Below are 26624 nucleotides of genomic sequence, written 5' to 3'. Positions count from 1 at the left end.
CACAAACCTTAGATACTTTTTTGTGTTTTGAATTTATCTGCATGTGTAAATATGCATCTTTTAGGGTTATTGTTGACATAAAATCTCCTCTCTGCAACTGGGATTATTTCTTGCAAGCTTGTCATCTTGAACTTTATGGTCCTTATGAATTTGTTGATGAACCTGAGATCCAATATCAGACAGAGGGCTCTGTCTACCTTTGGAATTAGTAAGTAACTTGAGTAATCCCCCTTGTTGATTTCCTGATTTGGCACTGGCTCTATAGCTTCTTTGTTTAATAGTTCCTTGACTTCCTTGAGAAGTAGATCTGTTTCTGCCTTTGAATTATGCCTTTGTTTGGTTTTGTTGTTGGAGGGAACTTGTCCAGTTCTATGCAATATCTGAATTTTATTAACTTTATTACCCATTTCTACACTCCTGAAGGAATTTGTTTACTCTTCCCCCTCCTGGGGACTGATGAAGAAACAGTTTTTTTGTTGTATCTTGTTAGTGATACTGTGGACGTTATTACTTCTGTAGTACAGTCATTTACTGGTTGTTTTTGAGCTTCCCCTTGTTGACTGTCCTCTTCTTCCTCTCATTCTTCCTTGAAAGGAACCTCTTCCTTGATGTTGTTGTTGGTATTTCCAGATTTGCTGCAGTACAGATGTTTGAGTATGACTGTGGAACCCTTGATGAGAAGTTCCCATTAGGAATGTGCCTCTTGAGCTGGGTCTTCTTGATCCCCCATGTATTCCCCCCACTGAATTGTAAAGCCCCCATAGACGTAGTGTTCTCATTGTCCTTTTTAGGTTGGTTGAGGCTTTTGTCAACACTGTTACCAAACAATTGCTGGCCACTGAATGGTGTATTTATTAAATTTACCTAGACTTCCGGCTTGAATCATGAAATTCTTAGCCATGATGGTGTCTCAATGTAACCCCCATCATCTGTTGATGGCTACACGAGTCACCCGCATCCAACGCTGAATTCAAGCAGGTTTAGGCAGTATTTTTTCCACTGTCCACCAGTTGAGCAGCTCTTTTCTTGTATTGCTCTGGGAGGTGTTTTAAAAGATCTCCTACCTCCTCTCAATGTTGATGCGTGTGCCTGTTAAATAGGGCGTTTGAGTTAGCAATACACTAATGGTTACCTGCACTCCTCTCCATTTTGAGGCCCATAAGTTCCATCCGCTTGATTTCTTTGTCAGGAGGTGGCCCAGCTGTGGATGGGATATTCACCCTTTTTCTAGCTGTCGCTGTGATAATGGTGTCAGCTGGAACAGTACCTTTAATGTATTTTGGAGGGGAGGGGGGGGGTCATTTGATGAGAATTTATATTTCTTCTAAGCCCTTTTTGTGACTGCTTTGCACGTGGCCGGCTCTTTGAATGATTCCCTGCCTTGATCTAGCACAAGTGGTAGAATGGGTAGGTACTGTTTTTTAGTTGGCTGGGCATATGTGTTTCCAATAAGAAACATGCCTGAGGCTTATCCTCCTCTGATCATACATTAGACTTACCAGCGCATTTTTAATAACCATATTATAGATCCCAATATCATCTGGAAGGGAGGGCTTGGATGGATGACATTCCACTTCTTCTGGTGACTCCCCTTCTAAATCTTCCCACTGTACTTCTATGTATTCTTCTTCTGAATGCTGCTCTTCAGTCTGCTCCTCTTCTTCTGTGTAGAAGAGCTCCTCCTCTTTTTCCTGTGGCTCTGGGGTATTAGGAGCTTGAATTTCCTCTACTTTCGTCTCCTCACCCTCTGTATCCTTCGAACTCTTCTGAGGAATTTGATAACTGCTTAAAGCTTTGTCCAATTCTTTTTTCTTTGGAAATAATGCTGCAGTCTTTTCCTTTTTGACTCCATTTCGAAGGCTCTGTCTTCCGGACTCAAAATTGTCTGCCTTTTCTTTGACGAAGGAACCTCACTTATCAAGTGCTCTTTCTCTGGGCTTCGGCGAACATTTTGAGAATCTAGGCCTTGGGACACTGACATTTTCCATTCTTTGACGAAGTATGTTTTTAAGGAGTTTTTTTCTACAGTGGAGGCCATCTTATAGTCTCCGCGTGACTCCTTTTCAAGGGACATGCCTGTGGTCGGTGAATGTTTGGCTGCCGAAGCTCAATTGTGTGCCCGCTAGTCAGATTATTTTTTTTACTTGGAATCTTTTATGGAGCTTGTTGACTCTCTTAGCTCCTGTCAGATGTTTTTCGGAGGTTCTTCTTCGACTTCCATGATTTCGTGGTCTCCTTCTGAGGTTTCTTCCTCTGCTCCTTTGGTGAAATGTTCCTCCTTGTCGCTGAAGAGGCCTAGCTCCTTTAAAGATGGGGTGGGCTTTTGGCCTTGCGTTGCATGGTGTGCCATTCTTTGCCTTGCTCTTACTCGGAGTGTCCTCAGTGCAAAAACTGCACAGGCGTTGCAATCCTTGCTTCAATGGTCGACTGGAAGGCAGAGATTACACACCAAATGTATATCCTTCTATGCATATTTGTGATGGCAATTTCTGCAAAACTGAAAAGGGGTTTTCTCCTTCATGCCGACTGGGGATTCTCCCCACATAAAATGCACTATTGAAACGTTAATCTTATGTATCAGAATAATGGTAATTATTACAGTAATCGCAGCAGTCATGATCTAAAACAATGTGAACATCTGAAATACCTAGAGTACTTCACATCACACATGCCAATTCCTCTATTAGTATAGTCCATACCTAATATCTACATGTTATCCGTGTCACAGTTTTACTGTATGGTAAATAGAATTATTTATCTGCCAAGCAATACAGGTATCTTTGCAAAGGAGACATGCTGAGTTGCTATGTGCCAGCAAACCCGATGGCTTTCTGTTGTATGCAATCAGTCCTTATGTCTGTGTCACCAAAATCCTAGGCTATCCTCATATCTTCATCCCCAATGGTTATGTCTTGTGTAGCTTCTCAGTTATCGCTCTGGAACACCTGTAGCACTTTTTTTTTTTTACAGAAGCATTTGGAAGGCAGGCACATTTTGCCATTTGTATTACTTCCAAGCCTTATTTGTAGAATGGCAGGTGGCCTTGCAGCTATAAACATTGCACCAAGTAGTCAATCTTTCAGAGAACAGAAAATGTACGTTCTCTGTATTGTTAATGTGACTAATCTCAAATTGCTGCTCTAAAAATAATGTTTGAAAATAATAAGGCAACTTTGTAAATGCACTAGTAGCATTACTGTTCAGAATATTCGTTTTTTGAGGCTCTACTCCAACACCACACACTCCAAAGAGTTAATACTTTCATATTAGCATACAATCAGACCTGAATTGTATGCAACGTGTATGCGTAACCAGGAAAGCCTTGTCACACATGGCAGTTTGACTGCATAACCACAGGTGGGTCCTTAGTAATTTCATAGTGTGACAAAGGCCTGAGCAGATGTTTGCTTGGTGTCAGGAAGTACCCTGCACCAGATACTGGCAATGACAGTGTCGGTACTGGTGTGGACCATCCGGTCGGAGTAGAGGTCAGGACCAGTTTCGTTACTAGCATAGGAACGTGTCCCACAAGTCAACTGGAGCAGGAGTGGGTCCACCAGCAGAAGTCTAACTGGAGGCTGCTGCGGTTCAGTAGGGCCTAAAGGTGCGCCAAAGGGAACCAGTAGCCTCTGAAAAAGGTGCAGTATGTTTTACTTAAGATCTGTTATCTGCTGCCGGCTCAATGATAGCTGGGATAACTTGGGGCGCGCGAGCACCAAATGCAGGACTGGTTCAGTCATTAAACATCGGACCTCTTGAGTGACACCTTACAACTTTTTGCCAGACGACAAGTGAAGGCCTAGGGATGAATCCTACTTGGATTGCATGCTTTTATTTCCCTTTTTTTTTTAGTTCAACTTATTGGTAAACCTCAAGTGGGACCGGGACTCTAAGCAAGAATGCCTCAGAAATGAGATCGAGAACAGCCCGCAACTTACAGTAGGACCTCTGTTGTAAAAGCAAGCTCTTCTTAGGCTCAGCAATGTAAAGCTTTGCTTCTTGCTCTGTGACTGCCTTTGGGTGCACTTTCGGCTCAATTTCAAGCCATGACTGGAGTCCAAGAACCATAAGCACACATAGTGCAAATCCATGACCCATATCTGTTTCCTGCAGTTAGGGCACAATTTGAATCTTGTCATTTTGAAGGGGGAGACATCATTCTTAGAACACAGTCTTAGAGCAAAATTTGGATGCAGCTGACAACTAATAAAGTTGGGAGCGGAGCACCAGATTTGCGTTGGATGGCACAGAAAGGAGCCCACATCAGTGTGTTGATATGTTGCTCTGCTCCATCAGTTCTGGGGTGGTGTAAAGTCACTATGAGCCATATGACGCCAAGTACCAGCGTGTGGTGAGCATTGCTGACAAAATCTCTGAATCCCCGTCAGAGAATATTCTAAAGGTGAGGAATCTGCACTGAGATGCGGTATCCATCGGATGCTATACTCAAGGGAAGAGACAAACACAAGAAGAGGACAATGAATAAGAAGCAAATAAATGAGACTGACAAGAAAGGCAACCAAAATTAAGCAACATGCTGATCCAAAGGCCACCGATGTCTTCAAAATAGACATCTAAAAGCTGTACGTTAAAAAAAATGGTAGACTTCCAAAGAGGTCTTTTAAGTGACTGAAAACAAGCAAGTTGCAGAAATTATAATCATGGAAGGAGTGCACCGACGCCATAAATCATGGGCAGTGTGTGTGTCTCATCAGAACTGAAAATGGCACAAAATGGTATTCGTAGATAGCATAATCAGAGGAGAAGAGTTCCCAAGTAGAGCCTGTATGGCATGGACCAATTAGAGCATGATCATTTTAGTGCACAGAAACTAGCTACCAAAAATGAAGCTTCTAAAAACAAATGATGGAGAATTGTCAATTTCAGAGGTGCAGAAAAAGAACTCTGTCCGCTGTTTCAAAACCAACCAACCAACTTCAGATACAATGAATGAAAGAATTGGGCAGAGGGTGCATCAGGAGGCGAAGCCGTTTTGACATGTGATCCAATTCAAATTTATATTTGTTTGTCGACTCACTCCAACTATAATATTTATCAGAATGAAGGCAGGGTACCGGTCATACTGGTAGGTCGATTACTAAAGGAGCTTCAATATGCAGGTACATAGTGTTATTATAAATCCAGCCATAACCATGGTAAATGAGCTAAGAAATCTTGGCTTAATGCATTCCTGACTGGTAACAAGCACATAGATCCAGTAACACAAAACAGCAATAAATTTTAACAACTGCTTTGGAGCAAAACATGTCAATACGAAGTAAGATCAAAGTAACGAGGGAAATCCATTTTATAGATACTTTTTATTCAATTTAAAATAAATGAAAATACAAATGTGAACTTGTTCGTAATCACAATAAACCAGTTAGGAACGGGTATATATTCACTTCGGAGTATGTTATAGTCTCAATGTGATTAATAGGACAACAAACAAAAGTCAACAGAAGAATTTCAAAGACATCAAAACGTACAATTTTTCTAAACTCAACAAATATACTGAGTAGAAATAAGAGCAACAGCGCTTTGCAAGTGTACATATTTAGCCAAATACAGAATATGCATAAACAAAGAACAATGCATCTCAAAAGAAAATTTGTAAACTTTCTAGCTTGTGCCTCCTGTCAAACAACTATGGAATAAGGACACGTGACTTCACTGTTAATAGTGAAAAACTTAACAGGATGCAATGTTTGGTGGATAATAAGTATACATGTTATCCAAGCATCCTTAAGGGTACTGTTAAAAAACAAAAGTAGACACGTGAAGATGGAGGTATGTTTGTAGTGGTGTTAAATGTATGCCTACACTGAATATGTTGCAAAGCATATCTGTTTAAAAGGTTTTCACATTTTTGCTGAATAGTACTGCTGCATCACCAAGGGATTTCAGCACATATTTTTGTATTATTACAAATTTTCAAGCATAACATACAAATGGATAACCAATTGCCCATTAGGTTACTAAAATACATGGAGATACAGCTTATACAAAAATGACTGCTATACACAGAAATATAACAGGCCCGGCCCATGCCCACATTACATAGCCACATTTTTTATAAAAATGTGTTAACTGTGTGCGATATATACAGTTCACACAACCTACCAAAATCTAGGATTCAAAATATATTCATTGTCCAGTTTATTTCTAAAGGTCTCATTTGCATCACTGCAGTTACCCTGTTAAAACTTTAGCTGTGTGAGATGCTGTAAGGCTTCTGTCACCTGAAATACATCTTTACCAACATTTCTCATCCACCATTTCCTTACGTCAGAAAACAATACAAGCAAGTACCTTTACTGGCTGTTGTGTACTAATAGAAATAGCTGTACTACTCTCACACAAAAGATGGACGCCATCAATGGGAAGTAAATATACGAGGTGTCATCAAGGTATTAACCTGGCCAAAGAGAACTAAATTAAGTTACAATCCTAGTGCAAGCCTGGAATCATCCGTCCTAGAAACCAGGTTTTGAGGCCAGCAATTCCTGTTCAATTAAAGACTGTTTACCTTATATTAAGTAGAACCGATGCAGAACCAGCTGACGTGATCTCCTTATTAAAAGACTAGATTCCATTTGTTGTTGTGATATCTTTTTCCCCACAAGTATTACTCAACAAAATGTAGCTCAATACTAATGGCTGGTCGGTACTAAAATCAAAATATTAAAGTAAACATTTTGAAACAAAATGAATAAAAATCCCATGACAAAAATTAAATTGCAATAGTCCCACTTCATCAAAGGGATCACCAAAGTTCTGTAGTTCCTTTAAGTGCTGGGAGATGGAGCAGCACGTTTACTTAAAGGCTTCTTCTGGCTGCTTACTTCCACAGGTAGGATATATGTGGCCAAATATTATGTGCATCAGAATTAATTTCCATTTAGGAACATTTATATTTAAGTGTTGTTTAGTATGAAATCAGTCTGAGACACATCCATGCGTTGGACGATCTATTTAAAAAAGAAAAAAAAAAAAAAAAAAGAAGACCACACGACTCTGTAGAACCAATGCTATGTCACCACCAGGAGAGCACCTAGCAAGGCACCATTGGAAAGACATACTTGGAAATGTCTCTAGAAATTCATGAATATGCTAGTCTGGTCGAAAGATTGGAGTCTTTGGTAAAAATTCTATGAGGATGACCTGAAAAAAGAAAAATGCAACACAATATTAACACCTTTGTCACACATCTTAATGGTAGAAAACAAGCATATGCAATATCCTGACAAACATGTTTAAGAAGAAATACACAAGCAAAAAGAAAGAACAGGCCAAGATAGCATGCATCATAAAACAAAATACATCTGGAGACCATTGTGAGCTGTTTGCACTCTATGCTGTTGAACGAGAACTCCCTGGTTTTCTTTTTTTTCCTCACACACTCTCAGATTATAGCTCTGACTAGGTTGGATTCGGGTGGTAATTTTTACAGGTGTAAAGGGAAGAATACTCTTCTGAAAAGCAATGCCACACAAACGGTTACAGGTACTTCATGAAAATATAATTCACAGTCTACTTATTCTTCACTGGTGCTAACACCGAACTGCTTTTATGCAAGTGTACATTGAAGTACAAGTTTATTGAAACATTTGCTAAGGCCATTTGGGACACTGATGCATCTGAAATGTTATGATCAACTAAGGTATGTATAACTAAACATCAAAATAAGCAAAGGAGGAAATTATTACAGTAAAACATGGTGAAATTCTTGAGGGACAGGAAAGGAGATAAAGAAGTAAACGGAAGGGGGTAGAAATTGAGAGAGATAAGAAAATCAGAATCGAAGGAGAGCTTTCAATCTTTATAGATCTGCCACTTTCAATACCTACGTTTTTGTTTTTTTAGTTTTGCAAGTGTTGTTGATGGACAGTTCACTTCAAAACCTCTGACACTTCTATTTAGGGTTATATTTTAAAAGCAGTCCATTTCTGCATATTTCTCCACAAACTGCACACCAAGTTGACATTCGAATTCAAAGGCTTCAGTGGCATAACACACTAACACACTTCAGAAAAAAAGAAGACGGAAAACTGCAAATGGGCCACATAACGTAGGTCGAGAAAGCCTGCCTTAAGAGTCATTTTCTTCACAGAGATGAGAGTGATCCTGAAATCCTAGTCAGAAAGCCACGTCGAGTTTCCACAGACTACATCACCTTTGAAACGTTTGTTGCACAAAGACTCCGTAATAAGGATAACTAGATGGACTGCAGTCTGATTATGAGTTGTAGGGCTAACACCACAATTTAGAGTGCACTCGAGAAGTAAATGATTGGGCTCCATCTTAAGTTGAAAAAACAATTTGAGGTAGGGGAGGGAAAAGCAGTACTGCTTAAGGGCAATCTAAGTGACCAATCAATCAATCGTATTTGTTTCAGTTAATATGTCATACAAAAATAGGTCCAACAATCAGGTAAATATTGAAATGGTAAATAAACCATTTAAAGTCGACGAAAAAGTTTGAGTCTTATCTCATTAGTTTCTAAGCAGCGAAAATACAAGATGCAACTGTAGAAAAAATACTTGCAAGTCACTCCTAATGCACAAGACCAGGGCCCATCTACCAATGGCGGCCGGCAGTTTTACTGGGTGGGGGGGCGGGCGTGAAGCGCACACACTCTCATTCTTACACACACACACACACACACACATTAACAACACTCGTTAACTCACTCTCATTCTTACACACACACACACACACACATTAACAACACTCGTTAACATTCAAACATGCACGCACGCACCAAACATTCATTTAAAAATAAATCTCTCTCTCCTCCCCCCAGGAGGGTTGGGAAGGCAGCAGTCCCAACTTCGTCACAGAGTGGGATGGGGTCAGTGAGACTGCTGACCCCACCCCATTCTGTCTAGGTGTCACTGTGACACTCGCCATGGGTGCTTCCGGGCTTTAACCTGAAGCACCCAGGTCGAAGCCAATGGGTGACGCTTCCCTCATCACCCGGGGGAGGGCCTTAAGGCACCTTTGCTGAGCTGAGGAGGTCATGCCCACAGGAGCCCCTCCTCTCTTCAGCCCTGCAAATTTCACCTAAGGCAGCCAGGAGTCTGCGCAAATCGCACATGTCTGCTCCTGGTTGCCTGACCTGAACATGAAGGGTGTCTGACCGGCATTCTTCATAAGGTGCCAAAGGTGGGGTGGTGTGGCCCCTCCGGCCTAAAGGACGGGCTGCACCTGCTATTTACAGAATCTTATTGTACACTTCCAAAATAGGAGTCGAATTAACTGATTCCGTTATTCCGATATAACGTTCATAAGTGCTAGAGGATTTGACTTCTAAATGGGATAACATCAGCTTCCTTTTACCATATGTTTTAAGAGAGACCATAAAGACATTTTCCAGATACTGATTTTTAGTTTGCTGCACTACAGGTTTTGGTTATCAGACTCTGGGTATTCCAATAATCAATCACTCTCGTTTGACATAAAGCAGCCATTTTACCCTGGATGAGCCTGTTTTTTCCGGACATCACAAAGTGTTTTTAGATGAATTTGGGCTCCAGGATTCAGCCGTAATCTAACCCAATAAGAGTCTTAAATGAACTGCTAGTTCAATGCTGGTTACACCCAATTCTAAACTTAGTGCTTCCACCAGACTACCTGGCCCTAGACACAGCATCTCTCATAAAAAGCGGTTCACATTTTTTGATGCTTGGGCACTTGTCTCTAGCTCCCCAAATCTGCTACTACTTTCATGTTGTATACTTGCAGTGGATTTTATTGACTCACTGCCAAAATTATTCTTGCAGCACAATATGGCTCTGGAATTCTGGCTTAATTATGTAGCCTACTTCTCCAATTGCCTCAACCATTATAGTTTGTGGTTGAATCAAATGCCTACATAGTCAAAGCTTTTTCTCTGACACGGAATGTTCTTTTCAACAGAGCTTTTAGGCTCATGGGCAGAGATCAACATGAACACTTTTCATTATCATCAAATGGGAGAGCAACCATGGGACTCCGTTTTGCTCTCAACCAGGAGAAGATCTTTTTTCAGTGATGCCTTCTACGGTTCTTTGTATTTCATACTGGCAGCATTTCTTAGGACTATATTTCTCTGATTTTCTAACAGCACCCTGAGACATATGTTAATAACAGCTGATGTATCACTGCGAGATTTCAGGATTTATGCCCTGGTAGGGTTTGTGAATATGCAGAATTCGGAGCACTGTGCTCAAAGGCTGAATGCAGAATGTAATATTGGTACTGGCTTTTCTACCTGTATTTGTTGTGATGTGCAGTTACTGGAATGTGCATTAGATTATAAGTGTCTATTAGTTATGTAGTTTACATCCCCTTGATTATTACACCGTTGAGAGGACGAAGACTTCGGTATGTAATGGAGAGAAGGAAATCTCCTCGGACACATTTTTTGTTTTCTTGAAATTGGTTATTGCCATCTGCACAAATCACCTCAGGGTGCATAGCTGTTTGGGCTTAAGCCAATTGTTTTCTGAGTGCAGCCACTGGCTGAAGATCAGGTTATTTTTGTGTCCAGCTTGTATACAACTCAGGCATTCTGGACAACTTGGCCAACTCCTCTAAGAGATGAACTATTTTCTTTGCAGGAGCTTGGACTTCAAACTCCTTGGACGAGCCCTGGCTCTACTTCTTGCATGCAGAACAACCTCTGGAACACTACTTCAAAGGGCCGCTTTTGTCTCATTGAGTTCAAGAGGAATTTCATTTCAGGCCCATTTTCGATCACTGAGTGGTATGGCATCGCAATCCTGAAATCTGATAGACAAATTTTCAGCTTTCTGGCCCAAAGAAAGTTAGGCAGCTCTATCTCCGCCTGTGCTATTCTCATAAAGACGAACCAGGGTTATTTATCCCATAGAACTGCCTATGGGCAATTTAGCTCCCAATGTGTGTTACGTGTGTGGCAGTTATGCAGCTCTGGCTGCACAGCGCTTAGCTCCCACTAGTTTTTAACTGTGTTGTATAATTAAAAAAAGAACAAAACAAATAGTAGCAACACGCAGTTCTCAACTATCCACAAGGTTATAGTTAAATATTTTAGATTTTGCAATTTAAGATGAAACTAAAGCAGGAGAAAACAAGCAACTATTTATGGAACAAGCTTGTTCCCAATAATAGAGACATAATTAGTGGTTTTCCTATTTGAAGTTTTAAAGTCTGACTCAAGCAGAAGATAATACACCTCGGTGTCAATGCTTGTAAAAAGAACTCATCTGCTCCTTTCCTCACTCCAAAAACCAAGTCTGAAGTTTCACTCCAGCCACTACAAAGTAGGTAGCTATCTTCATGCATCAGAATGTATTATCCTTCATCTTTGGCACAATAGCTTGTGCTATTTCAACAAAATCTCTTAAACGATGCTACACCAAAAGTCACAGGCATGCTTGTTTGTAGACCAAGTCCTATCTCGTGGCCTACTCACTCATGCACCCACATTCGCTTTCACTCATCCTAACACTAGAGCACAAAACTCAAAATGCCATCCCTTCATTATCAGGCCAGGCTCGGCGATCTGATCATTTTGGGAAAAGTCAACATGCCTACTACCAATATGATGCGTTAGAGAGTGTCTGTATTAAATTTATGGATTTTGGGTGGGGAAGAGGGAATACAAAAAACCTCAACCGTTTTTAGTCTTTGTATCACAAACATGCAGAGCACAGACTCACAATTAATGATAAAAACAGTACCTCACTTGTGTGGATAGGCCTAGTGCCCACAGTAAAATAGGACTCGGCATAGAGGCCGCTGGCGAAGACTATACTCATCCTCTTCCTATTGTCAAAATCCCAAGTTTCCGCTAATATCTCAGTGAGAAAGTTACACGGTTCTAGAGCACACTTAAACCCGCTGTCGCATACACAGTGGTCGCACGCAAGACAAAAAAAGGTTATGTGATTTCGCTGTTTCAAATAGTTGGTGATGTAGGGGATTTGGTATAAAGTATGAATACTGTTGCATAACTCCAAAGCCTGTCTCTGAAGTAAAAAATAAATAGAGGGGTAATTTTTGATGCTGATCTACCTTTCAGAGAGAAAGTCATTAAACTGACATCATCTTGCTTCCTATTGTTCAGGTCCCTTAGGAAGGTGTTGCCTTTAATTCGGTTCCAGCTTCAAAAATCGATAGTCATTGCTCCAGATTGATTATTATAATGCACTCTGTATGGGAATTTGACAATCGGCACTTAGCAAGCTCCAGGTGTTGCAGAACACAGCTGCTCATCTCCTAAAGAATCTACCCAAATATAAGTCGGTGTCAAGAGCTTTACCTGAACTTCACTGGCTTACTGTGAAGAAGAGGGTGGCCTTCAAAGCACTCTGTTTAGCCCACAGGGCTCTGTATAATACCAGACCAAACCATCTTAGAAATAAAATCAGGTGGAACAACTCAAACAAATTTAGATCAACTGCATCTTTTTTAGGTCGAGCGCGCTAGCTCTTTCCGACCTGTTATCTATCTGTGGGTTTTTTTAGCCACATCCACCGCACGCCCATCACTTTCACTCATTCATGAGCTTGCCTTTGATATAATTAGTAAATACTTTACATTTGTCCCGCCTAGGGGCGGTTTGGTTACCGCCTTGGACATCCACCCTGTTACATGGATGATAGCACTTTTGCCAATATGTTTGACTGCGAGCGAACGTCTTTTTTTCTTTTGCGTCTCTCTTTCATGCTCATGCCGTTGGCGGCTATGACGCTTTGAATCAGCTCGCTTATGTCAGCTGTTTTACTTTTCATTTTCATTTTGGTAGAGCATAGCGTGCTGCTATGCTCTACCGAAAAAAAGACAAAAAACTGAGTCTCCGGAACCTACATTCATTAACGTTCCAGTCATTCATAAAGCAGTCCACAGCAAACAGTCCTTTAAACCGAAGAAAAGAAAAACCAGTCTACAGAACATAACTGTAGGAAGACACTATGCTATCTCAGGCGGCAATTATACAACTGTGCTCCCTGAAATAAGCCCAGCCATATCTTCTAACATAAATTAAACTAACTAAACAAAGAAAAAAAAGTATATCTGAATGATGCATGATTATCTGCCTATTGATTCTTTTTGTGGCTGCAACATCACATTAATGGAGTTTGGAAAGTGAAAGTATACCAAAGTATTGTTGCTAGCAATACATCAAATCAGTGTCAAAAGACTCTGCAGAAAGGCAGAATACACACTTCTGATATGATATATTTAGGTCTTGCCTATAAACGGCTTTAGATGTCGCTGTCAAAAGACCTATTGTCTTCAATAACAATATTTAAAGTGAGCTGAAGGGCAGCCCTTTTCTTATGATTGGTTGTCTTTCCTCTTAATCTCATTTGTTTGATTGTTATTCAATGGATTTCCCTCCTCTTTTTGTGTCCGTTCCTCCTCCGGCGCAGTTTCTTTACCATCCTTTTGACTGTATGACTTGTATTCTTGCACTGCTTACATCAGGGAAACTAATTTTGTGTTTTTGCTTAGCACCATAAGAGTATGTGTTTTCTTGCTTTCCTACCTGTGTACTGCTTCCCCCATACACATCCTCACACTATGCATGCCTCTTGTTTTTCACTATCCCCAACTACTCAGTTGCTTCCTACCTTTAAAAAAAAAAAGAAATTAATAATCACCCCCTCTATTGCTTCCTGCATCTTTTTTTCCTTTAATTTAAATTTTTTAAACATTTTCAGGAGTCCCAGCAGCTGCATTCTGTCTCTAAAGGTCCTTTCACACAACATTTATTTATTTCTAATTAACCACTTAAAGACGGACGTTCACCATCTTGGAATATATCAATAAAGAAACATAAATGGCTGCTGTGTCATGGCGGTATCCTAGTTTTTTTGCTTTGAGGGACAGCACTTTGATCAACGCAAATCTGCCACTTTTTTGTTATATCGTCAAAAACCATGGGAATTTGTAACTTTCCCGAAAATATTTCAAGACTGGAGCTAGAATACCAAATAAGCCTATTGTACTATTTTGAGAGAAGTTGAACTTTTTCCAAACAGTCTAGGATTGGAGTTAGAATAGTAAATTTGACCTCCCACTGTCCGACATGCCCACAGCTGCTATGAGTGGGCAACTCAAAGCAAGAAACCCAAATGTAGCGTCATGACATCAGTGCCATTTTGAATCTTTTTTTGGCTGATGTATTCAGAAGCATTGGCAAAAAGCACTTTCTTTGCAGATACTGAAAGCATCAGCAACAAGTACTAACAACGCCAAAATGTTGACTAAAGAGTTTTTAAATGCTAGAACTACTGGCTGTGGTGCTTGTTTTTTCATTAATCCGCACTAGGATGGTGCAACTGAAGATGACCTTCTTCCATCCCCATGATACATTGGAAGCAACCCAAGAGAAAGCAGAAGGAAAGGTTCTTTCTTACAGGGTTTACCCTTTTTATCATGGGGAAATCCGACATCCTACCGTATTTTGGAATGTTGCATAAACCAACACTATGAGACATTAGCAGCCTTGCGTGGGTTCTCTCTCTCTCTTTTTGCTTGCTTTTCTCCCAAGTGGTTACAGAAAAGAGACCCGATGAACACTGTAAGCGAAAGAAAACTTCCCGACTTTGCAGTCCTTGGTTGTGGCGCACATTCTCAACTTACATTCTGAAAATGCCACAAGACAAATTGAACTCTTTATTGTCAAGCCTGTAAATTGTTAATATATTCTTGGAAAAGAGCTGTAACATAAAAGAAAACTAATCTGAATATGTACAACATAACATACAGCAAAATCACCACCCACGCACAAACCACACCACAAGGATCCTTGGCAGATCATATTTGTTAGTCAATAAAGATTGAATCATCGGATTAATCTTCACTGCCCAACTGCAATGACAACAGTTCACCATGATTAAAACCAATGGAGAATCATTGGATACTGCCAAAAGTGCACCCAGATTACAAAAGCTAAAAGGCCATCGAAATGGCAAGTATGCTTTACAAATGCTTGTAACAACACAAAGCAACATTTTTCTATTCCTTTGAAGGAATAATAACCATACAGTTAGGAGTTTGTAAAGCTAAAAGTGAAAAAGCTCAATAAGAGACAAACCAATGGCTTGCATCAAATCAGAACAAAATGCCAGTGCTATAAACATGGAAGGGCATGTGGCACTTTTTTGAGATTCTCAAGACAAATGAATAGCGGTTGCTGGCTATTAAGCTGTTAATTGGCATTTAATTCCCTATATTTTACAAATCCGTACGTACCTCAATGTGAGAAATAGCAGTGTGTCTAGCTGCTGTTGCAATATTGCAGGTGAAATACCGACCTGTATCAGATTCACATTGACTACTACTGCATCATAAAGGTAACATGTGTAGTTAAGAACAGTAAATCTATACCTCCCTATAGATACTTTGACTTTATAGTGGTAATTAGCAGTGCACAAAATTTGTGTAGTTCCGTTTTATGTAATTATGTAACATTTCGAAAAAATCATGCAAAATTACATGAAATTCAAATCTGGCAATTTGCGCTGAAAATCTGTTTAAAAAACATGCTGCAAACAGTTTGCATTCTGTTTGTGTTGTTTCTGTGATCCCCCAACATGATTTTTATCGTAACGACTTGAAATTATGTGACAAGGCATAATTTGGGGCATTTTGAGCAACAAGCATAACGCGAAATGCTGGAAATTACGCTGGAGTAACAAATATCACCTAGACCTAGTGGTTGTTAATATTGTAAAATGCAATATTTTGTTAAGTCTATATTTCGAAAACAATCTTGTGGCAGGCATCTATTATAAAGGCAAAGCTTGCTTTCCAAACCTGAATAAACAATTGATACATTTGCAGGAAACAACTAATAAAGTATTCAAATTACTTTGAAACAAAGACCCCTATTACAAGCACCTAAGCTTGAAAACTACATGAAGGGGGCTGTTTTTTCAGCGAAATAGTAAAGGGGAAAGCAACGTATGGAATAGGAAGCCTAGCAAAAATAACTGATTGCATAATCACTTTTTCCTTTAATGATCCCCTTTACCATTGCCACCCAGGGAAAAAAAAAAAACTGTCAATGATGGGAGATTAGCATTCAAAATAACTTTCCTCTCCTTATTAAGGGCTCAGTGGACCCTCTAACGTTCAACAAAGATGCACAAAATGTAAGTTATGCCTCTCAACTAGTTGTGCAATTGGTGTTCAAATGCTACAATTTACAATGACCACTTTGAAATAATTAAGAAAGGCTGTTTTTAAAAATTATCAGACATTTTGGTAAATAATGAAGACATAGGACTGCCGTTTCTATAAATACCTGTCCCCATAAACTTTCTTAGATCTATCAATTTCTATGGAAGGCATTCTAACCAAATCTCTCATCATCATAAATTAACATGGGTGATATAATAGACCGCGGTACAAAGCCCTAGAACATTCATTCCTTTCATTGACGATGCTCAGTACAAATGGTGCACTTGAGAAAAAAGTCTTTTATGTTCAAGAGTAGAAATAGGATTGCACAGCATTTAACAGATATGTTAACAGAGCAAAGCTTACTTGAAGGTAATTTTCAACCATTAAATGTAGATTTAATTGACATTTTTATGCACTTTATGGCTGCTGCATTGTTTCAACTAATAAAACAAATCTTGTGATTAAAAAGCGTGCAGGCAGCTTAAATGTCACACACTTCAAATATAAGGGTAAGAGGGGTTAACCCTTTAAGCCTATCGACGGCCAGGGGTGAAGCTATGACATCTCTCAGAAGCTAGGATCTGAGCTCAGCCTCAAAAATGCTTCACAAAGACAATCTTCCTTAACGTAGACCTTTCAACAACTTCCATAGGAATAAATAAGAGATAACTGAAACAGGACGTGCCAACGATATAAACAAAGTCCAAGCTGCTCTAAAAAAAAAAAAAAAAAAAATCACAAACTTATTGTAATGCACATCTTGAAATGATGGGTGCATCTACACCCAGCGGTGTATTTACTAGGTTCCTTTGAAAATAAGATTTGTTAAGTAACAAAGCGTTTTACATGCGGTGTTATACATACTATCTAGCCAGTGGGGGCGTGCAGCTGATAAAACCTAGAAGGGGCACACAGTTTTTCAAACTCCAGCAGCTTTGGATAAAAGGTCTTGTTCCCATACTTAGATATGGCTGCTTTATAAAATGCTAATCAAGTCTCCGACTTGCTGCGTAACCAAAGTTGTGATTCTTCTTTATACAGCATCAAAAATTTCACACCCCATCAATGCACGCTGAAGCCATTTTATCCTGGCAATTAATTTATTATTTTTCACAACACAATGAAGCCTTGTTTTCAGGTCATTCATAACTTTATAAATCAGCTCGGTGCAAGAGACTGGGCATCTGCAGAACCGTAGAAAATCTTTCCACTCAGGCGATTAAGCGTTTGACACCTTGGCTGATTAATAATCGCGCAAAGAATGAGATCAGAAGCAAAATAAATGGTCATTTAATAGAGAAACTCACAAAACAGCCCTTTAACTTACATATTCCATCATGTTATTCGTTTCACATTTCCTTTTGCTTAGTCTCCAGTGCAAGCACAGCTGGAAAGGAGGGAGAGAAGAAAGAAAAATGAGGTCTATTTTATGGAGGCATACAAGCCAGCCCATTTGTCCACCTTTCATATTTTCTACTCCAACAAAAGCATCTGTTTCCATACTGTGCAATTCAGAGCCCAGCAGTACGAAGCTGCTCCCCGCGGCACTCACCTTGTGGTATAACCTATTGTTTTCCCATTCTAGTAACTTCTCAATCGATCTTCGTGTCTGCAAGACAAATGAGAAATCATTTTACTCCTCACTGCTTTTCGAAGAACTGTTTTGCAGCAGCTTTTGTGTGAAAAGCGGGAGAGGTGAGGGACAGTGACCGAGTGCAGGGTGGTCTGAGGCAGAATGAAAGCTTCTTGGGTGTTAAACAGTAACTACGAAATAGATAATTTGATGGGAAAGCAGCTAGGGGGCACAAATGAGGAAACAGTCCCGCTACTGTTTTTCCTAAACCAAGAAAGTCCCATACATCTGTAAACGCGTCTGAAGTCAACAACGAACAAGAAATTACAAATACTTGATTATTTGATCACAGGCGATTCTGTCGCTGTAACAATCTGTTCATTTTGTTCTTAGAAGAAAAGAAACGGTTAGCTGAAAACTACTTGTAGAATCACACGTGTCGCCAAGGAGTTAACACAGATCAAATTAAATAAAAGACGGCTCTGCGCGTGCCATTTTTACAATGTATGTATGACATTGCAGAGGAAATTAGCCCCGCGTAAAATTACACACTTTGACGTAAACCAAGGAGATTGAGGCCGATATATGAACTCGGACTCCTTTTGTATGTTTTAATAAACAAAAAATCGCTTGAAGATCAGCACTTAGGCGCAAAGGACCTCATCTCAGGACTCACGGTATAAGACTTTTTTACCCTAACCTATTTTGTATACTGGAGGCCATTCATAATTCCAACTTTAGTAGTCCGTTACATAATGTAGGCTGCTAAGGAGAATGGCGTGCATTTTCAGATTTGTGTTAAACAAGCTGAGATGATTGGAATTTTTTTCAACATGAAGAAGTATGAACAGAATACAGCTGCTACAGGAAGCCTAAGGCTACTCATTCGCCAATGGCTCCTCGTGGCTTACGCCAGCGCCAGGAATGTAAGTGAGCTGGTAATGTCAACAGTATGCAGTACACAAATCCACGTTCACAAAATACAAAAAAATGTCAAACTCAATCGTCAAGGGCGCTGTAAAACACAGCTTCATTTGTTATACATTTATGAACGCGCCGTCTGTATTTCAGCCTGGACCTGCACTCTTGTGGAATGTTCCAGCTACAAGGACTTATCATGCGTCATTATAATCACATATATGTCAAATGGGACTGGGAAAAAAAATATGAATGCGCCCCATAATGTGCGCTGCATGGATTGCCACCCCCTGAACAACTAATGAGGTGCGAGTACCGACAAAACATCTGAGAAAATGTTTAAAGTGAGTGTACAGTCCTAGTCGTCCAGTATAAGCAGCAAATCATGTTTGATTAAAGGCCGAAATTTACGAATATTACATTATGTACAAATAAATGTAGAAGCCAATAAAATGAGAGTCAAAGTTGTGGGTAAGGTACCAATGACATGCACAGAATGAAAGAAAACAGAATAAAAAATACCTGTAATAAGGTTTTTCAAGATTAATATCTTAGACCGGGTTCACAGAAGTTTTCTTGAAGTCAGAAATCTACATACCAGGATTTTACAATTACAATTTGTATAGAATTCCAAACTTTCAGAGATTCATACATAACCCGTATGTCATGCTTGAAAATCTAAGCAAATTGTAAATTTCTGTACATACTCCTATTCCTCCATGTGCACTCCCCTAGTGATCTGCACGGAACACAATTTGCACGACAGTGGTGGTTAAAAAAAAAAAAAAAGTATTTTGTGCATTTATTTTTATTTTTTTACTTTTTACCCCTCTGGAGAAACCTCATTTCCTACTCTAAGAGGAATATGGGACGTTCAATCAATCAGGAATTTGTAAAGCGCACTACTCACCCGTGAGGGTCTCAAGGCGCTGGGGAGGGGTGAGAACGTGGGAGGAGAGGGGGGGGGGAGTGGAGGTGCTGCTACTGCTCGAACAGCCAGGTCTTAAGAAGTTTCCTGAAGGTAAGTAGGTCTTTGGTCTGGCGCAGGTGGATGGGAAGAGTGTTCCAGGATTTGGCGGCGCTGTGCAAGAATGATCTACCGCCGGTTGTAGTTCTGAGGACACGTGGGACGTTGGTTTCTTCTCACACCCTGGGAAGGTGCGCAAAACTGCTGATGTTTTAGGAGTGATAATATACTTATTTTCAAGCTGGAAGTAATCAGTATATAAATGTGAATAATCATTATTTTACTATTTTAGGGATGTTCATTGGACTTTGCATGGGCACCCCGAACAGCAACTCATTTCCCACCTGTAATCTCAAATACTACAGGTAACCACCAATTAAAAATTTCATGAAAAGTAATTTTTTGTAAAAATACAGAAAATATGTGCCCCTACTTGTGCCTCTCTAACACACCTTCGAGGGTGTGGGCAACTCACGTTTGAAAACTGACTGCAGGCAGAGGATGGGGGTGGGGAGGATACATCCAGGCCTGGAAGTGTGAGCTTATGTGGTGCAACATACTCCAAGAAAAACCTGGTTGGATAGCAGCTGCTTCAGAGGCCACAGACATGGTGATCTTGTGGCAGCGCTGCGGTGAAGAGAGGAAGTCAGGAATAGACCTATGCTGATCAATGCCCAGTACAATGACAGGGAGACCGCAGCAAACTACCTTCTACCATTACTGCAGTTGTGGGCAATAGTGTCATTAGCAGCAATTATAGGGCTGTGAAGGGTGATACCCCAAATTGGGGTCTAGAACCCCCAATGCAATCCCAGCTTGGGGACAAACAAGGGACTGAAGCTGGTGTGAGTGAATCCCCCTGCACCTCACTTTGAGAGTGCTTTCTCCCCAGGGATTCCCCACGCCTTACATTGTCCATCTTTTATTTCAAAGAATGTAACTAAGAGGGATGGTGGAATTAACAATTGGGTTGGAATCAGATGAGCGAAAACTGGGTCGCAGGGTGTAAGAAGAGATTGGGTTCAGGACTGGGAAAGCCCTCAGTAAGTCTTTCCATCCCTTGCCATTGATTTCTTTTCTCAACCTAAAATGTATGCTGCTCCTCATACAAAACTTTCAACCCACTATCTCTAAGATTATTAGAGAAAAAAATGTACTATATCCCACAAGCTATTTGTCACCTTTTGGCAACCTGCAACTTTTAGAAATTGGATTATTTGAGTTGGGTGACTCCCCATCCAAAGAATAAGGTCAATCCTTGTCAAAGTGACCTTTAACGTCACAATTCAGCTGAACTCAGCCGCATGGTATCTATGGCACAGAGCAGACAGGCTTAACTTGGGTCAATGTGCAGTCTTTATACAGTTGCAAAACAGCAATAAAATCAAAATGAAAAGCAATGAAAATCTCAAGTCAAATGAGTAAAACAAATGACAAACGATCAATAAGGGGAACCAGAGATATGAGTTTTTAAAGATTTAAGTAGGAATAGCAACAAGAAGCTCAATGTGTCAATGATAGTCAATGGTCGCAATAGACTGTGTCCTTGGTGTAATTTGGCAGTGACCGCAATAGGGACTGGATCAGATACATCAACCACGTTTGTTCTGTTAAAAGATTTTACCTTCTGACTTTAACCCCTTAAGTCACAATCCACCACAGGAGTACACTTTCAAAGCCACCACCAGGACCTCAGGGGAGGCCATTATACTCCTACATTGTCAGGCAGAGGTGAACAGCAGAGTCCAGTTAATAATGGTCAGCTGGGCAGTTGTAGGAAAGGTCTTGTGTAGCTCACTGTATCCATGTAGTTTGAAAAGGTCAGTTCTATCACCGCTGAAATCCACTTCTTTGTCCAGGATACAAGAGGGAGCAGGCCCAGTCGTTCTGGGCTCCTCTCAGGTCTCAAACAGCGGGTCCAGTCCCCTTCTCTTCTTCCTCAGGTCCAGCAGTGTTCTCAAGTGGGTCAAGTCTAGGCACATTTAGGCCTAGAGGTAACCCACTTATGTCTGGCATCACCTAGTAGGAAGGAATGATTCTGAGACACACCCTTACCATTGCAGTAAAATCTCCCACAGCCACAACTACCCACCTTGGGCATGTTCAAGATGGATAAATCTTTCTACCTACCTATCTATATCTCCTGTGTGAACAAGGCCATTTGTTTGGCTGAAACGTGTAATGGTGGAATTGGAGCAGAAAATAAATTGTTGGAGATAAACTGGTCTGCGCCTGGACCTTCGATGAGCTTTGACAGTAAATTCTAGTGTTCTGCCACAAGGAAGACTAAAATCCAGTTTGAGGAAGCCCCTCTACCCACAATAAAGCCAGAGATAGAATTCTGGTAGGACAAAAGCAAGATTCTTTAGCAACTAGCCAGTGGATTTACACACATTTTCTTGGCATCCTGGTCCCTTCCTTTGAAGTGCTACATATAGTTGAACAGCCCTGCCCAGCAGGGTTTGACAATGTGTCAAAAGTAGGTCCACAGACTCACCTCTGCATACTTTGTGAGGTTCAGAGTCGCCATCTACACTCGTTCAGATCAGCCTGTTAAGGCAGATATCTAGTCAGTGGCTTCAGCAAGGCACATAATATAAGAGTTATATTTGCACCATCACTTACAACTGAATGTTGCTATGGTTAAACAAGGATGGAATGAGTGAGTGTGCAATACATAAATACATCTTCAACACAGGCCACAATTCATCTCACACAAACTTGATACAAGAACAGCACCTGACAAAGGGTTGGTCAGAGAAAAATCACATTTGAATGAGTAATGAATGCTTTCTTTCTTTAACACTGGATACCAGTGATCATCCTATCCACTAATGCAAACTCTCATTTTGAACCTGGAATATAGGTAAACACTGTTGTGTAATCGTTCTCTAATTTCTCAGTCATCTGAAAAAAAAGAATGTATAGCAAAGTTTTTTTTAAATTCCTTCAAGAAATTTCTTCAACCATAAAGCCTAAATCCCTTGTAAAGTAAGAGACAGATCACAGATGATTTTGCTTCCAAGTATGGTCTTCACCTGGTTATTTCCAAACATACTTTTCACAGTAGTAGTTTATCATGCCTCCTTTCCTCAGGACACTGAAGGTGATTGAATAATTCTTTGGCGCACCATAAGACTGGGATAGACATAGGAAAAATCCGGGATTTATAAATTCTCCTTAGATTTGTGCACAATAATATTTGTGTTGTGTTATGTCTAGTTTTCTTTTCTTTTTTCTTTTTAGTGAGATATCATTGGTGATTGCTGTGTCTGTGCAGAGTAGTTGCCGGTGAGTCTATCTTTTTCAGGCAAATGAGTGGTATAGTTTTTGAGTACATAACTCTTTGTGATAAAGCCACACTTTGTTTATTACTTATTTTAGACAGTGCTGGTTGTTGTTGGTGCATTTGTCAAGTTAGACTTCTTAGAAAAGATTATAGCTAGTAGCAGAGTGACCGCTCAGCAGGTTGCTTGTATGCTTTTTGAGTCGTCTTCTGACCATGATTATGAAACTGACTTTGCATCTGAAGCAGAGGAGGAAGTGCTAGATTCTGGCAATTAATTTTCTGTCAGAGAGGAATCATCTGATGATGAAACCACTCTGAGTGCGGATGAAGTGGCTGTTGTAGAGGAAGACACTGATGTGCCAATCATGCAGCAGCCTGGGGCTGAAAGACTTCCCACTGGAAGACCTGACGTCTGGGTTGCCCTAGACACAGATCAGCCAGAGTTGCCTGTCTTTACTGGTCTCCCGGGGTGTAGAGTAAATACAGAAAACCTTTTGCCTATCAATTTCTTTCAGTTGTTTACGGATGATGTATTTTTGGACAAGATTGTTGAGCAGACTAATTTGTATGCTGAGCAGTACTTGAGGGACAACGCTGCCAAACTTAAGCCACACTCTAGAGCTAGCCAGTGGATTCCCACAAATTTGGAAGAGTTGAAGAAGGCCTTAGGTTTAACTTTTTTGATGGGGTTGATAAGGAAGACGTCCCTGTATTCGTATTGTATTGTAATCGGTATACGCTTCTTCTTCGGATGCTGCATTTTGTGCTTTAGCCTTGCCACAAGATCACCCTGATTATGACGGTCTTTTTAAGATTATGCCTGTCCTTGATCACTTTGTAGATCGTTTTTCAGAGGTCCATGTTCCAGGCAAAGAAATAGCTGTGGACGAGTCTTTGGTCCTGGTCAAGGGTCGTTTGGTTTTTAGGCAGTGCACTCCTAGCAAGAGGGCACAGTATGGAATTAAAATGTATATGCTGTCTGAAAGTAGTACAGGATATGTTTATAATTTCTGGGTCTACACTGGAAGGGATTCCAGTATTGACCCCCCTGGTTGTCCGCCCAGTTTTGTAGTTAGTGAGAGAATTGTGTGGGAACTTGGTAGAAGACTGTTTAACAAAGGTCACCATTTGCAGATAACGTCTACACTGGAGTGCAGTTGTTCTAGTAATTGTTTGGAGTGGACACTGTTGCTTATGGCACATTCCTCTCTAACCGGAAAGGCTATCCAAGGGAGCTTATCTGTAAAAAATTTGAGGGGACAGTGCAGTGCCTTGCGGAAAGATGAGCTGCTAGCTCTAAAATTTGCAGACAGGAGGGATGTCTACATGCTTACTACCATCCATGATGAGAGTACTTTACCTTTGGCTGTTTGGGGTCAGGTTGCTGAAGTGCGCAAACCTGTGTGCATTTTAGACTACAATAAGCACATGGGTGGTTTTGATAAGAGTAGTTCAGAGGTTGGAACCTTACACTGCTGTTCGTAAGGCTTACGTTTGGTATAAGAAATTAGCTATTCATCTTTTCCATTTGGCAACTTTTAATGCTTTCGTTGTGTTTAAGAACAGTTCTCCAAAGTCAAGGATGACATTTGTGAAATTTCAGGAGTCAGTGATAGAGATCCTTGTTGTGGTAGAACAGGCAAGAGTTCCTGGAGTAGCAGTGGTGTAGGATGTAGCTAGATTGAAAGACTGCCACTTTCCTGATCACATTCTTCCCACTCCCAAAAAAGAATTTCCCACTAAGAAATGTAGAGTCTGTACTAGAAGTGGTATCCGGAGGGAGACTTGTATGTTCTGCCCCGATTGTCCTTCAAAGCCTGGGCTGTTTGTGGCCGGCTATTTCAGGAGTTACGACACCCAAAGAAGTTTTAGGAACAAACTGCCTGTTTTATTTTCATATGTTCAGTTTCACGGTTGAGATTACTATCAAGTATTTAGTTAGAGCTTTTGAGTTTGTAGTTTTGTACTTATTTGTAATTAGTTAGTGGTTTCTTTGTTGTTTAAAAAAAAAAGTGACGGCGGTGTGCATGAAGTGGCACTTGGCTGGCGGTGTGTGAGGAATGGCGCTTGGCTGGAGGTGTGCGAGGAGTGGCGCTTGGCTGGAGGTGTAAACAGTGACTTCCTGTAGGCCACTGCAACACTCCGCTAGCCAAACACCAGTCCACACACTCCCATCAGCTGGTGTGATTGTTGTATCAGGCAGGTGGACATATGAAAGTGATGGGCCCTTGAATGGCGCCATCTGTTGATGCGAGTGTTGTACTGTGCTGGGCACGCGGCTGGCGGCATGAATGGTATTGTGCATGTCATGTACGAAAGGTGTGTGAATGAACTGTCAAGCGGTTGGTGCCTTGACGCAGATTTACAGCTCACGAGCTGTGAGTCACTGGTACAGTGTTTTGGCCTTTCAGTTATTAACAGTGCATTTCATTTTTGTGAAATCTCTTGTTAATAAAATTTGATCTATTGAACCATCACTCACCCTTGTGCCAAATGCCACCAGTATGTGTGGTAAAAATGACAAAACCTGCTCCGCTGTAATCAGGGGTCGCAGCACACCTGTGACTTGATGTGTATATATGTGGTGGTCATTTATTCATTTATATATTTTTTCAGATGTAATGGGTCGGATGGAAAACTACTGAGCCCCGCTTGCCATTGCTTTCTCTATATTGCACATTATTGGGTGATGATATTTCTTTGCAGATTCATAGATAAGAAAATGAATTTTATTCATATTGTTATAGTCCGTCTGTCCTATTATTATTATTGACCCTTAGGATAAATTTGCTAGTACATATGAATATAAAGGATCAGTACGTGGTCCTTTTGGGTTAGGAATTCTGGCTTAGAGGGTGTGTTTTTCCATTGCTTATCTTTATTTCCATTTGGGCTTGAATTGACGATATTTCATTATTTACATTATGGTCCAGTGGAGTACAAACTTTGGAATGTTACACTTCCCCCCTTTTTGGACAATATATATTTTCATATATAAAGTACCAGGATATGATATTTGCAGTAGGTTTAATATTATGGGTCAGACAAGCTATTATTTTTGAATATGCAATGTGGTAGCGGTCTGTTTGTTTCTTTTGGTTATATTTTTTTGTCTCATCTCTATGTCTATGAAATGATAGTATTTAGTAAATGTTTATTGGTGGTAATTATCACGTGACCAAGGCTGCTGTGTCAGTCCAAATGCGTTGTGTTTGTGATTGAATGATTTTTGCTTTTGCTTGAGCCCTGAGTGTGCGAACAGCATTCTTTTCTTTCTTTTGATTACCGGCTTGCTCGTGCAGATTCTCGCACCACCCCTCAAGGGCCGATGGAGTTCAGTATTGAGCATTTGGATGTGATATATATATGGAAAATGTTACTTACCAGTAGACATCTGTTCATGGCATGCAGTGCTGTACATTCACATGCTGTGCATAAGCTTGCCATCTAGTGCTGGGTTTGGAGTAGTACAACTTGTTTTTGTTCGAAGAAAGTTTTCGAGTCACAGGATCGAGTGACTCCTCCTCTTGGTGATACTGTGCATGGGCATAGAGTCCTTTGTTAGATTGTTTGTCCGCAGGCGGGCGAGAAGTAGTGAAAAGAGTATAGTAGGATATAAAAGATGTCCATGCAATGTGGAGGGAGGGCGCATGTGAATCTACAGCACATACCACAAACAGATGTCTACTGGCAAGTAAAGGTTTCAGTTTGAT

At 40.4% G+C, this 26624-nt stretch overlaps 1 protein-coding gene across 2 annotated transcripts in view; it reads right to left on the bottom strand.

Annotated features, from left to right (window-relative positions):
- Nucleotides 1-5302: 5302 nt before the first annotated feature.
- CHIC2 (cysteine rich hydrophobic domain 2) overlaps nt 5303-26624 on the bottom strand; it is a 137514-nt gene continuing 116192 nt past the window's right edge. For both annotated transcript variants that reach the window (XM_069201208.1, XM_069201218.1), the window contains 3 exons: nt 17717-17773; nt 17492-17551; nt 5303-7164 (listed from right to left, as the gene is read on the bottom strand). In XM_069201208.1, the coding sequence (XP_069057309.1) occupies nt 7114-7164; nt 17492-17551; nt 17717-17773 (168 nt within the window). In that variant the 3' untranslated portion in view covers nt 5303-7113. The remainder of the gene's footprint in view (nt 7165-17491; nt 17552-17716; nt 17774-26624) is intronic.

This window comes from Pleurodeles waltl, chromosome 1_2 (assembly GCF_031143425.1).
Source record: "Pleurodeles waltl isolate 20211129_DDA chromosome 1_2, aPleWal1.hap1.20221129, whole genome shotgun sequence".
NCBI lineage: Eukaryota > Metazoa > Chordata > Amphibia > Caudata > Salamandridae > Pleurodeles > Pleurodeles waltl.
Note: the sequence above shows the minus strand (reverse complement) of the source record. Positions and strands in the feature narration are given on the sequence as shown.